Source organism: Dasypus novemcinctus, chromosome 26, assembly GCF_030445035.2.
Source record: "Dasypus novemcinctus isolate mDasNov1 chromosome 26, mDasNov1.1.hap2, whole genome shotgun sequence".
In the NCBI taxonomy this organism is placed as follows: domain Eukaryota; kingdom Metazoa; phylum Chordata; class Mammalia; order Cingulata; family Dasypodidae; genus Dasypus; species Dasypus novemcinctus.
The window spans coordinates 11928753-11942455 of NC_080698.1; the positions used below are offsets into that span (position 1 = coordinate 11928753).

At 36.8% G+C, this 13703-nt stretch overlaps 1 protein-coding gene across 15 annotated transcripts in view; it reads left to right on the forward strand.

The window, feature by feature from the left end:
• DOCK3 (dedicator of cytokinesis 3) overlaps positions 1 to 13703 on the forward strand; it is a 657203-nt gene that overhangs the window by 360572 nt on the left and 282928 nt on the right. For all 15 annotated transcript variants that reach the window (XM_058288315.2, XM_058288314.1, XM_058288308.2 and 12 more), the window contains exon 7: positions 2090 to 2174. In XM_058288315.2, the coding sequence (XP_058144298.1) occupies positions 2090 to 2174 (85 nt within the window). The remainder of the gene's footprint in view (positions 1 to 2089; positions 2175 to 13703) is intronic.

Genomic DNA, 13703 nt, shown 5'->3' on the forward strand with positions numbered 1-13703 from the left:
CACTTTTATTTCATCTAATTCCATCTACTAATTCATTTGTTCCTCTGGTGTTCAGAAAGATACACAGGTGAACACTAAGATTAGTTAAATGATAGAGTCTGATATAGTCAAGGTCTCCTAATTAACAAAAGAAATGAAGGAGAGAAAACAATGCTTAATCATATTCATGTCTTACAAAACCAAACCTCATATTCTTTTTTAACCTTAGCATTAATAAAGTACCAACTTGGCTTTTGCTACAAAAACGTAACAGTGTTACTAACTAGAGTCTATAAATTACATTAGTTATATTTTTCCCCATGTATCACCACATTCTTAACACCTTGTAGTGGAACATTCCTGTATTTATATTAACCACAATCCTCATCAACTGCCAAAATCATTGCAAATCATCCAAAATCCCTACATTATCCTCCAACTGTCCTCCAACTAACATTAATCTCCCTAGTCTACTTATTTCAGCCATAATCACATCCATAAGTCAGCAATGTTGTTGTATTCATTATAAGGTGTTACTATCAAGTCCAACCATTTCGTGTGCTATTTTTGACCATACATCATTTGTACTTTTTTCCAGTGCAAATAGAATTCCAGTTAATATGTATTAGGAGGAGGATCTCTCAGTCTTCCATTTCACCAGATCATTTGTTAACCATTCCCTTATTTTCCAAGGTAATGAAATCAAGAAAATGGAGAAAATTAAAGGTATAGTGCTCTAGTGATTTCTAAGAGAGAGAAAACACTGCTGTCTGGGGAGAATTAGCATGATCAATTAGGACATTTTTAAATTCAAAACTGCTATATTCCCTGTATCCAACATTATTGGTCCAGTATATGCTAGGTAACAATCTTATTGTAAGTTGTTTAACATCTTCAGATACAGGTATTTCCTATAAACAAGGTTTAAATTATTTTAAAAATTAAATACATCTTTATTTTGGATATACACCTGAATTTATTTGAAATGAGTAGGAGTTTTATGCACAGAGAGAACCTACAGAATTAGTTTTGCTAGTAAGGTCTAAAAGTAGTTCATAGTCTAGTTCAAGAAAAAAGAATATATGCTTCTCTTTCCATAGTCTTAGGAATACTTTTTGCTAGATGTAGTAATTCCTAACCCTCGTTTTGGGATAGGATAATCACAGATGAGCTCTGACACCCAAATGAGGTATGGACCCTTTCCTCAGAAGAAATTCGTGCATGAACACACATGTACAAACTCATACAGTATTGTAAGCAGTGTCAGGAGTCCACAAACCCTCTGATTCCATTGGACTGTAGATTTAGTGTTTTCTTTCTAGAGTGAGAAAAGAATAATCATTTATTAAATGTTTATATGCCATATTTGAAACTAGATATTCTATGTCCAGAGTTATTTCCATTGCCTCATACTGTCTCCCAGTCAACCATTAATTATCATCACTTCTTCCTTCCTGCCCAAATTATACCAAGTCTTCTAAATACTATACTCATGAGCAGTAGTAGTTCTTGGTTAAATGTTTGTCTAGAGAAAGTTCCTAAGACATTGGTGCTGATATGTGACCAGGCCTTTACTATAACTCAGTGTCAGTATTAAATAAATAAATAAAACTCAACCAAAACAAACATCTCTTTGAGTTTAATATCTTTAGGAGATGGTTTTTATGTTTTTAGCTTTGAATTACAAATCAACTTGGATTCTGAATAATTTTTTAATCCTAATAAATGTAATACATGACTGAGCTTTCAGCATACTTGGAGGATAGGGAGAAATAGAAAAATAAACATGACTTCTTATTAATGATCTTTAGAAAACTCATCCTTTATGAACTCAAGCAAATCGTAGTACTGAAAGAATCATTTCTGCCACCACAAGTAGAACTGTTTGATGACTGAAATTGTGTCAGTGTTAAAATCTCCAACCTAATTTATTTTCCCTAAGGTAAACACAATTAGTTGTTATTGGATAAAGTTATTTTCCCACTAGGGACAGTATCTGGAGTTCTCTCCAGGAGGTCATGGCAGGCATGGGCATCCAGGCTTGCACACATAAAGAAAGAGGAGCAATCTGAGGACATGGCATGTTAAGTGTGGTCTTTCTCTTTACTAGGCATTTGGGCCTGGATCTGGTGCCTCGAAAGGACTTTGAAGTAGTGGATTCAGACCAGATTAGTGTCTCAGATCTCTATAAAATGGTAAGAAATCTAATTTGGGGTGGCTTATTTTTGTACAACTCATTTTCCCTCATTTATTTCCCCTAATTACATATGAAACATTGTTGCTAAATAATTCCCTTGCCTTTTCCCCAATGTATTTAAGGGATCTTATTCTGATAGCACACAACACTTGCTTTCCAAATAAATCACTGTGTAGGGCTGCTGGGCTTACTGTAATGTCTAGGGGCAACTTCTTTGTTGATTTTGCAGGTAAATACAGCTACTTCAACCTGCAGCAGTTACTAAAGTTGTGTCTCTTTCTCCTCTTTTCCCCCTTACCCCACCTCTTAAGAAGGTAGTGGAAGCTGTACAGAGCCAATTATTGGTTAATCTAGTGATCCATCCTAGAAGTCATGTACCTGTCTTTCTAGAGAGGCAGAGCCTGATAGATTCCAAATTTCAAAGTAAAACAAACAAAAGAAACCTAAGGTGACTCTTAAGCTTAGATCATGAGCCTGGGTAAAACTTCACTTTGGGGAGACTATATTTGAGTAGTGTATATTGGTGAGAATTCCAAGTTTTAGAATCTCTTTACGAAAGTGTAGTATTTTCAGGGAACACAGAGGATACCAAATTTGTGGCCTGGTCAAGGTTCTTAGGAAGTTTGCTTTAATAATATACAAATAGCATATCAACTGCTTTTTATCTGCTTGTGTATATTTACTAGTATATACAAGCAATTGTGTACAATTGCTTTAACTATGCTCTGTACAGTATGATAGGTGTGCAGTATAGAAATTAAAGATGAGCAAGACTTATCCCTTCCCTCAAGAATCTTATCATCTAGGATTAATGATCTTTCTGGGTCATGGAGGCTCAGATGACACTCCCCCCAGGCCAATGCAACTATAATTTTGCATTTAAAATTTAAAGCCAATTTTAGGGAATAGATAGATAGTTCTTCCCACTGCTTGCTCCTGAAGACCACACATGGACCCATGTTTAGAATCTCTGCTCTATTGGGATCAATACACCACAAACAAATAATCGCCATATATGTGCTGCATACCATAACTAAGGTATCCTCTGATGCTGTTAGAAGGAGTGGATGAGTTCCTGGGACTAGGGAAATCAGTGAAAGCTTCCAGAAGCAGTCATACTTAAGGTGAGTCTTGAATGATGAGCAGGGATTCACCTGGAAGACAAGTAAGAAGGAAAAACTTTGCACAATTGATACAGTATAGGGCAGTGGTAGTATAATATTTCCAGAAAACTATGAGACGTTTGGTAACTTTGTTGTGTAAGTATGTGTTAATGAGTGGGGGTGAGGTCAAGAAGGAGGTTAGAACCAGATCATGAAGAGCTATGTATGCCAAAATTGAACTCTATATAGTTGTGTGATAGAATCATTGGAGAGACATAAAACATAAGTTTTTAATACTGGCTCTTTCTATAGTAAGTATAAAATGCAGAAAAGAATGGAATTGGGGAAGAAGGAGATTGTGGTAGTGCTTCAGGCAAGAAATAACAAGGCTCCATCTAGGCAGCAGTGGGAATGGAGAAGAAATGCATTAAAGAAATGTAGATATTTAGAAGTAAACGTGAAAGGAGAAGGCACGTTTGAAGCTTAGAAATCAACTCCCCTTGGAGAAGTGACTTGAAGGATGCTTTTTATGGTAAGGATTTTGGATTTTTTGTAAGAATTTGAGCAGGGGAATCACATACCCTGGCTTCCATTTTTAAAGGATCCCTGTAGCTTCTTTGTGGAGAAGGACTGGAGTGGGGCAAGAATGGAAACAGGGAGAATCCAATCAACAGTTTGTGGTAGAGTTGAAAAGGGTAAGTGGCAAGTAGTTGTTGGAGTCTGAATTTAAAGTTAGAACCAATTAGAATTGCTGATAGATTGAATTGGTATGTGCATGTATAAGAAAGAGAAAAAGTCAGAGAAGAACTCCTGTGTTTTTCACTTGCCCAGCTGGGTGAAAGTAGAATGGGGATCATTGTGGGAGAAGCAGGTTTGGGAGTAGAGCAGTGGAAATCACTAGTTCTGGTTTTTCTTTTTAAGTTTGAGGTGCCTTTTGGACATCCAAACAGATATGTTGAGAAGTCTGGAGTTCAGAAGTGAAGTTCAGAGATAACTTTGGAGTCATCAAGAGTATATATGCTATTTAGGGAAACGGACTTTGGCCCAGTGGTTAGGGCGTCCGTCTACCATATGGGAGTTCCGCGGTTCAAACCCCGGGCCTCCTTGACCCGTGTGGAGCTGGCCATGCGCAGCGCTGATGCGCGCAAGGAGTGCTGTGCCACGCAAGGGTGTCCCCCGCGTGGGGGAGCCCCACGCGCAAGGAGTGCGCCCGTGAGGAAAGCCGCCCAGCGTGAAAAGAAAGAGCAGCCTGCCCAGGAATGGCGCCGCCCACACTTCCCGTGCCGCTGACGACAACAGAAGCGGACAAAGAAACAAGACGCAGCAAACAGACACCAAGAACAGACAACCAGGGGAGGGGGGGAAATTAAATAAATAAATAAATCTTTAAAAAAAAAAAAAGAGTATATATGCTATTTAAAGCCATGGGACTGGATAAAATGACACCCCTCTCAAAAAAAAAGACAACTCTGTACATTGAAACCTATTGGTCAGCAGATCCTTCCATGCTACAGAACACTTATAGGCAGCTTTCCAGTGCCTCACTCTTAAATAAAAGCAGACAGAAAAGCATCAATAGACATTGAAGGAAACTTCCCATATGAAAGACCAAAACAAAGAACATATAAAAGGAACTTGGGAGAAAAATGTAACTCTGCAGGAGAAAACAGTGATTGCTTTTGGCAAAGAGAAATGAGAAAATAAGAACAAAGTGGAGCAATCTAAGGAAAAAGGAACTCTAGAAAATTAAAAATAATAAAACTGAAATAAACTTGGTATAAAATTTAGAATATAAAGTAGAGAAAATACCCCTGAAAACAGAATAACAACCAGAAAATAAAATAACGGGAAAAAAGTTACAGAAATTACAGGTTCAGTCTAGGAGGTTCAGTGTCCAGATACAAAAGTTTCAGAAGAGAGAAGGAGAAACAAAGGAAAATTATTGAAGAAATCATATTAAAAACATACTCAAACATGAACATAAACCTCTAGATTGAAAGGGCCCAGCAAGTATTTGGCACTTAGTTGTGAAATTTTAGCTCACCAGAGATAAAAAGATGATGTTGTGGGGTGGGGTAGGGTGTGGGGTATATGGGAACCTCTTATATTTTTTATTGTAACATTTTTTGTGATCTATGTATCTTTTTGTTAAAAAAGACAATTACAACTCCTATTGTAGATTTGACTTTTTTTCTTAAGGAGGTATGGGGGATTGAACCCAGGACCTCATACTTGGGAAGGAGGGGCTCAGTCACTGTTCTATACCCGCTCCCCTAGATTTGACTTTTGATATCTTTCTATAAACTACATTAAAGTCTCTTCTCCTGTGTTATTGTTTTGGGGTGTGAAATCTCTCTTAAACTTTAATTTAAATTTGTTTTCATTATGAAGGTGTCATATAATTTCATTACAGCAACTTTGGAAAATAGATTAATTCAGCCCTAGTCTCAAAACCTTTTCAAGAACCACAAATATTCATTGCATATTTCAACTGTGCTGGGAGCTGGAGCTATGGAGGTGAACTACTGTGAGCGTTCTGGTTTGTCTCCTCCATTTTGTAAAGCTATGCATCACCTTTTGTTTATGTGTTTGTGTTTTGTAGTTGTAATATAGTAATTTTATATCCTACATTTTTACTTAACATTGAATCACTGGCTTTTTTCTGTTTTGTTACATCACTAAATTTTTAAGAAGTAATATATGCTCATAATAAAAATTAAAAAAAAAAAAGATGCTAAAAGCTTCCAAAGAGAAAAACACATCCCTTACAAAAGATTTGGTGTGAGAATAGCATTTTGCTTCCAATAGCAGCATTGAAACCTAGAAAACAATGGAGCATTGCCTACAAATTCTGAGGGAAAATAAATTTTCAACCTAGACTTCTATCCTCAACCATATTATTAAGGAAATGGGAGAGAAGCCTAAAGAAAATTTCAGTTGCTTAAAGTCTCAAAAACAAACAAAAAAACAGCTCTCTCATAAACCCCCTTTCACAGACCTACTGAAGAATAAATATTGTTCTTTTAAAATGAAGGAATACGCCAAAAAACACTAGCGCATGTCATCCAGGAAAGGGATTCTGATAAAGGTGAGAGGTGCAAAGAATTCTTAGGGTAATGGCAGAGGGAAGTCAGACCTCCAGGATGACATTTGTGTAATAGGTATGGAGAGCAACTAGTTCAGATTAAAGCAGAAGGGCAGAGAAGGTCCTAGGAGGGATAAAAAGTAGACTTCATAGACTGACAATTTTTATCATGTGGAAATAGCTCTTGAAAGGTATTTTTTATAGATATCGAGGGTATGGAAAAAACCTTACTGTTTAAAGCACCCTAAATATTTCCAGAGGGCAGAAATTAGCAGAATAAAGGAAATGTAGTTGTAATAAACTACTTGGCCCAGCGATGAATAATATTTAAAATATACCATAGTATAAGCAATAATTTCAGCCTGTAATTTTTGTGTATTAGAAAGATGGATGAGTGAAGGGAAGGATATGTAAGCAAAAGCTATGTCCTTATCTGCCATAATAAGAAGCCAATAAATAATTCAAAAATTAGATAAAGAGAGGTATAAATATGAAAGTTAGAGATATTTGATAAATTCTAGAAGAAACACTGTAAAGAATTGCAAGCATGTATTTCTGTGGAATAGGACTGGAGGTAGGCAGTGGACTGATAATTTTTATTTCAAGCCTTTTATTTCTGTTTAACTTTTTTAAAAAACAGTGTGCTTCTATCACATTCATTTTTATAAAAAATGCTGACTTAACAAGAAAACCTAAATTTCTAACCCTTTTTACTTTATTTTCTGCCTTTTTATCCCATGTATTTATTTTGAGGCAGAAAGAATTAGAGTTAATGAAAAACCAATTCTGAAAGCCCACAAACATTTTGAAAACAAGTTAAAATTTTTATTTTTAGTTGCATACAGTAAATGCACAGTAAATGTTTCAGTTAAATTTTAAAGTTAGCAACAAGATCCAAAAGAGTATCCTGTTGGAACCTTTTTATATTAACATTTAATACTATCACTAGGGATTACAAAGACTCAATATGAAACTTTGAGATTCTTGCCACAACTTTTTGAAAAAGCTTTTCTAAATAGGATTATACCTTGTTTCCAATTTGAACATTTTGCTTTTCATAAAAAAATGAAGCCCCTGTGCAAGTGTTGAATTATAATGATTGATAAAAATCTCTTTAAATACACATGATGAAAACCAAAGGAAAACCTTAGTATTCTGCAATTTTTGATTCTACGTAACAACTCTAAACTCACTTTCAACAGCAGAGGATTGGTGCTACCCAAAATATAAAGCATTCCAAAAAGCAACAAAATATTTTAAAAATCTTAATTAGCAACACCTTCTTGTGAAATATGGGCATCTGGAAATTACATAATATGAGAGCTTCTAAGTTGTGTCAAGATCTGGCAGAATTCTCACATTAGGACTACTTTCTTCATTGTTATTTTTCCATGTCTTGCTGCTGAAGGAGATTGTTCTCAAAGGGTCAGGGCTTATATTGACACATGTCTCACATTTTTGGATCTGGGCAAGGTCTAAATGGTAAATAATAGAATATGATCAGGGAAAAAGAAATTTTCCTGGTAAGTACAGTCTGTTATCTTCTAGTGCTAGTTAATATTTCTAATTGAGTAATGTTTATACTTCCATTTCCAGAATGATTTTTTGTGTCTTATACTTCCTTTGTAAGACTACAATACCTAACAGTTTCCAAAATATATAGCAGGCAATTAATTAGGTTATTCAATTGAATAGCATGCCCAAAGCTACATAGTTTTTTCAATATTTGTATATTTCTGTAGAATAAGTGGACCAGAGACTTCAAAAGACTGGAATTACTGGGGAAAATTTTCTTAATTGATATAGGTTTTTGTGTACATTGCACTAGGGATAGAAAGACGAGTAAGATAGGTAATTTGCTCCTGTGGAATACAAAGTCTAAAGTTAGGTAGCAAATATGGAAACATAATATATTGCCAGTCTTAATACAGGTGATGGTGGCTTTGAAGAGGGAGGTATCTGCCAGTCAGCTGAAGGATAATGGGTTTTCCTTACAATGCCATGAAAGAGGTTCAAGAATTTCAATTTTGTTGCCTTTCTCTAGCTGCTCTTAGGATGCGTTTTCAGACTAGGTTGAAAAATTTTCCCAAACTCCGTTATCTCTGAAGGCTAGAATGACATTTTTTATTGTCATCAAGGATGTTTTACAATGAAATTAGCTATATTTTGGAAACTCCTCTGTATATGGTTATAGCTGAAAGTTTATGTTTAAGATTGATAGTCATTTTTAAGAGTTAATAAATCTATTTGAGAAGAATGATTTAGTGCAGCCCAAGAAAGTAAAATAAAAGAATGGAGTACATTTTAGGCCAGTAACTTTTCCTGTGGGAAATGGATCAATAAACTGTGGAAAGCTGGATTTTTTTGAAAGCCTGATCTTTAAAAGTTTTTAGCCTATTTTATATATGTTTTTTTTATGTGCTTATACATTCTATGTGATAATTTCCCCAGCTAGTAGAGATCTGATTTTGTTAAAAACAAATATATTAAATATATGTATCATGGGAACATATAGCCCCATTAATACACATTAATACTTAATAGTAATTAGTTGATACAGCTAATAATGCATGTGAATATTTAATAATTAGCAAATATAGGTAGTGAAACACATTTAATATTTAATTTTACTTCAGTTATATTTAAAGTCAAATGTGTGCGTTCAGAAAAGGAATGAAAGAAACCATTTTACTGCAGTGCCCATTCTTCCTTGTGATGTAGAGCATTCTATCAAATGAGTGCTGTCCTAAACCTCTAGGTCCCCAAAGAAAGCAGGATAGAAACTCTCATGTTGAGTTCATCAGCAGCAGCGACTCCATGTTTGTGATGTGAACCCACTATTCTTCTAGCAGATTACCTTTAAATGCGACTCAATTTTCTATAGCAACTAATCATCATAACCAATTATGGTAAGAATAATAATAGCAGTTATAGGTAACAATTAAGTACTAACTATGTGATAGGTACTGTGATGCTGTTAATCTGCACAAAACCCTATGAGGTTGCCTGGAGCCAAGATTCAGCTCTAGGTTCAGTTTGTCCTCCAGGGCAGCTAGTAAACTGCCACGAATTGCCTGAAACAATTGTTTGGGAGCTCTGAAGACCGGAAGAACACTGTATACCTTCTAGAAAAGAATGGAAGGAAGAGACTGTTAAACTACAGTGAAGATCTGTGAGATCTTTCCACACAGTGGAAGCTGGTGCCCACCCCCCACTGCAGTGGCCAGCTGCCTCAGAGATCATTCCCTGGCTGGAAATAGAAATCCTCTTTCCCAAGAAAAAGGGGTGAGATGGAGGTGCCTGGGCACCAATTATGGCTTTTGGTTAGCAAATTTGGATTAGTGGGCTCCAGTTAAGAGATCAGATACAGTTTCAACTTGGCCAGGACAAAAAGCAGCCAGCAGTCTCTGTCTCAACCCTGCCCTCAGCAGGGGAGGAAGTGAGGCTGATTTAGAGACACAGTAAGTTGTCAGGGTTTGCTAAAGAGCAGCTTATCCCCAAAAAAAGGGGGTCGGGGGGGGGGGGACATGGCTAGCACCAACTATGGCTTTTGATAAGCAAATTCAAAGGCTCGAATTCCAAAATCAGGTACAGTTTCAACCTACCCAGGACATAAGGCAGCTGGGAAGCCTTGGTTTCAACCCTGCTCAGGCAGGGGAGGAAGCAGGACTAATTTAGAGATGCAGTAATTTCCAGGGGCCAGTAGAGAACAGTTTGCTGATGGGTCTTTCTTCCCCAAGAAAAGGAGTGGGGGATGGGACCCAGAACAGTTTGTAGATTTTGAATTTAGATCCCTGTATCTGGGATCTGTGCAACAGTTTCAACCTACCCAGGCCTAAAGCAACTAGAAACCCCTGTCTCAACCATGCACCCAGCAGGGCAGAGTCTGTTGAGAGTTAAAGACTCAGTATTACCTTTGGCTGCGCTGCAGGGAACAGTTGGCGTAAGAGTGCCATCTGCTGAGCAGGCCAGGAAAGTACAGATTCTGGGAGATGTCAAAGAGAAGAGTGGCATCTTTCTGAGTCTCCTTTCCAGGGTACTTTGGAACTGATCTACACCCCTTTCGTGGGTTCCTGGCCCTGTTTTGTTTGTTTGTTTTTTTAACTTTTTATTTCCTTTAATCAGGAAAATAAATCCCACATTTCCTGGTAGGCGGCCCTTGGTGAGCAAAAGATGCCTGTGAGCCCCACCCCCCACTGCAAGACCACCCTGGCTGGGTGGGTATGTCTAGTCTGTGCACAGCTGACCTCTGCTGGGCTCTGGGTTGGAAGGTGCTGTGGTAGGGACAGACCTCACAGCTGTTCCCAAGCAGAGCTGCAGAGTCTGAGGGGCCAAGTCCCTTGGAAGCCGGAGTGGGCGGGAGATGGTCAGGTCTGAAAGGCACCTGGACCTGTTTTGACTGAGAAAAACTGACCTAGGATAGTCCTCTATAGGGGACCCACCTCCTAGAATTAGCTCTCCAGGTATAAGCAGCTGGAGATAATGAAAGAAGTGTTAAAAATCTGCAGAGACAAATCAAAAGCAAGCAGAACAGATCTGCATTCCCAGAAGAGAAACTGAGGAAAAGAAACTTTCTCCTCAGGATGAAACAGTTGCACAAATAGTGCAATCTCAAAAATTGTACCATATATCCAGAACAAGTATCAGACAAATAATAGCTGAAAAATCTGATCAAATATGAGGTATTCTAAATATATTGAACCAAATGTCAAAGAAGAGCTTTAATGTGAGGCCGGTGAACAAGAAAACCCTAGGCAAGAGAAACATCTGACCTCCAGAAAAAACTCACGAAGAAAATCAGATGCCTAGACACCAGCAAAAAAATTACAAACCTAAGAAACAGGAAGATATAGTCCAGAGTACCAAATTAAAACTTCATATGAGACAGAGAATTTGAAACAGCTAATCAAAAATGGTCAAAAAAATCTAAATCAATTCAAGGAGATGAAGGAAAATATGGCTAAAGAGATAAAGAATTTATTAAGACAACCATGGGTAAGCATAAAGAATTTGAAAGCATGCAAAGGAAAATAACAGCTTCTGGGAATGAACAAATAGGTGAGATTAAAAATACATTCAATGTTTTTATCTTGAAACAGGAGATTTTGCCAAATGCTTTTTCTGCAGCTATTGAGATGATCATGTGTTTTTTGCCCTTTATCCTGTAAATATGGTATATCCCACTGATTGATTTTCAGATGTTAATCCAACCTTGAATTCCATGGATAATTCCCATTTGGTTATAATCTTTTTTCTATGTTCGGAGATTTGCTTTGCTAGAATTTTTATCATAATTTTTTCCTTTATTTAGAGAGATGTTGGTCTGTATTGTCTTTTCTTGTGATGTCTTTGTCTGGTTTGGGGATTAATATAATACTGATCTCATAGAATGAGTTTATAAGTGTTCCTTCCTCTTCTACTTTTTGGGGAAGAGTTTGTGACATCTTGGTATTAATAAATTAAATGTTTGGTAGAATTCAAAAAAAAAAATACATTCAAGGTATACAACATATTTGAACTGGCAGAAGATAGGGTCAACAAGTTAGAAGACAGGGTATCTGGAATTGAAAGAAGAACAAATAAAAGAATGGAAAAAATTGAGCAGGGTCGCAGGGAATTGAATGACAGCACGAAGCACACAAATGTAGATGTCCTGAGTTTACCAGGAGGACAAGAGAAGGGAAAGGGAGCATAAAGAATATTTGAGGAAATACTGGCCTCACATTTCCAAACTCTTATGAAAGACCTGGGTATACATGTCCAGGAAGTGCAACACACTCCAAACAGAATAAATCCCAATAATCCTATGCTGAGACACATCACATACTAATTAGAAGGTCAGATGCCAAATGTAGAGAATTCTGGAAACAGCAAGAGAAAAGCGATACATCACATCCTAGGGATGCTCAATAGTACCAAGTGTTGATTTCTTATCAGAAATCATGGAGGCAAGAAGGCAAATGGTGTGTTACATTTAAGATAAGAGTAAAACTGCCAGCCAAGAATTGTTTATCCAGAAAAACTGTCTTTCAAAAAATGAGGAATAGTGTAAAATATTCACATAAAATAGAAACGAAGAGATTTCATTAACAAGAGATCTGCCCCTATAAGAAATACTAAAGGGAGTTCTGCAGGCTAAAAGCAAAAGACAGAAGAGAGAAGCTTGGAGGAGAGTGTAGAAATGAAAATTATTAGTAAAGGTAACTAAAAGGGTAAAAAAAAGAGACAAGAACAAGATATGACAACTGAAAGCCAAAGGATAAAATGGTTGAAGTAAGTAATGCCTTTACAGTAATAACATTGAATATTAATGGATTAAACTCTCCAATCAAAAGACAATCTGGCAAATTTCCCAACTCTTATGAAAAACATAAATCTACGTATCCAAGAAGTACAATATAATCCAAACAGGATAGTAGATTATTTAAGATACATATTAATCAGAATGTCAGATGCTAAAGATAAAGAGAGAATTCTGAAAACACAAGAGAAAAGCAATTTGTCACATATAAGGGATCTGCAATAAAACTGAATTTTGATTTCTCACTAGAAACCACGGAGGCAAGAAGGAGGTGGTAAGGATATATTTATGGTACTAAAAGAGAAAAACTGCCAGCCAAAATATTTTTCTGGAAAAACTGGCCTTCAAAAATGAGAGTTTAAAATATTCACAGATGAAAAGAAACTGATAGTTAATCAACAAGAGACCTGTCCTGTAAGAACTACTTAAGGGAGTTCTGCAGGCTAAACAGGAAGGATAGAGGAGAGAGGACTGGAGAAGAATGAATAAATGAGAATTATCAGTAAGGGTAACTAAGAGGATAAAAAGAGAGACCCCCCCCCAAAAAAAAACATATAAAAACCAAAGGATAAAATGCCTAAAGTCAGTACTGCCTTTACAGTAATAATATTGAATGTTAAAGGATTAAACTCCTGAATCAAAAGATGTAGACTGGCAGAATGGATTTAAAAATTGAATCATCTATATGCTGTCTACAAGAAGACTCACCCTAGACCCAGAGATGCAAATAGGTTGACAGTGAAAGGTTGGAAAGTGATAATTCCACACAAACTGTAACCAGAAAAGAACTCGGGTAACTATAGTAATGTCGGACAAAATAGACTTTTTTTTTTAAGGATTTATTTTATTTATTTCTCTCCCCTTCCCCCCCCACCCTGCCCCAATTGTCTGCTCTCTGTGTCCATTTGCTGCATGTTCTTCTTTTTGTCTGCTTCTGTTGTTGTCAGTGGCATAGGAATCTGTGTCTCTTTTTGTTGCGTTATCTTGCTGTGTCAGCTCTCCATGTGTGCGGTGCCATTCTTGGGCAGGCTGTACTTT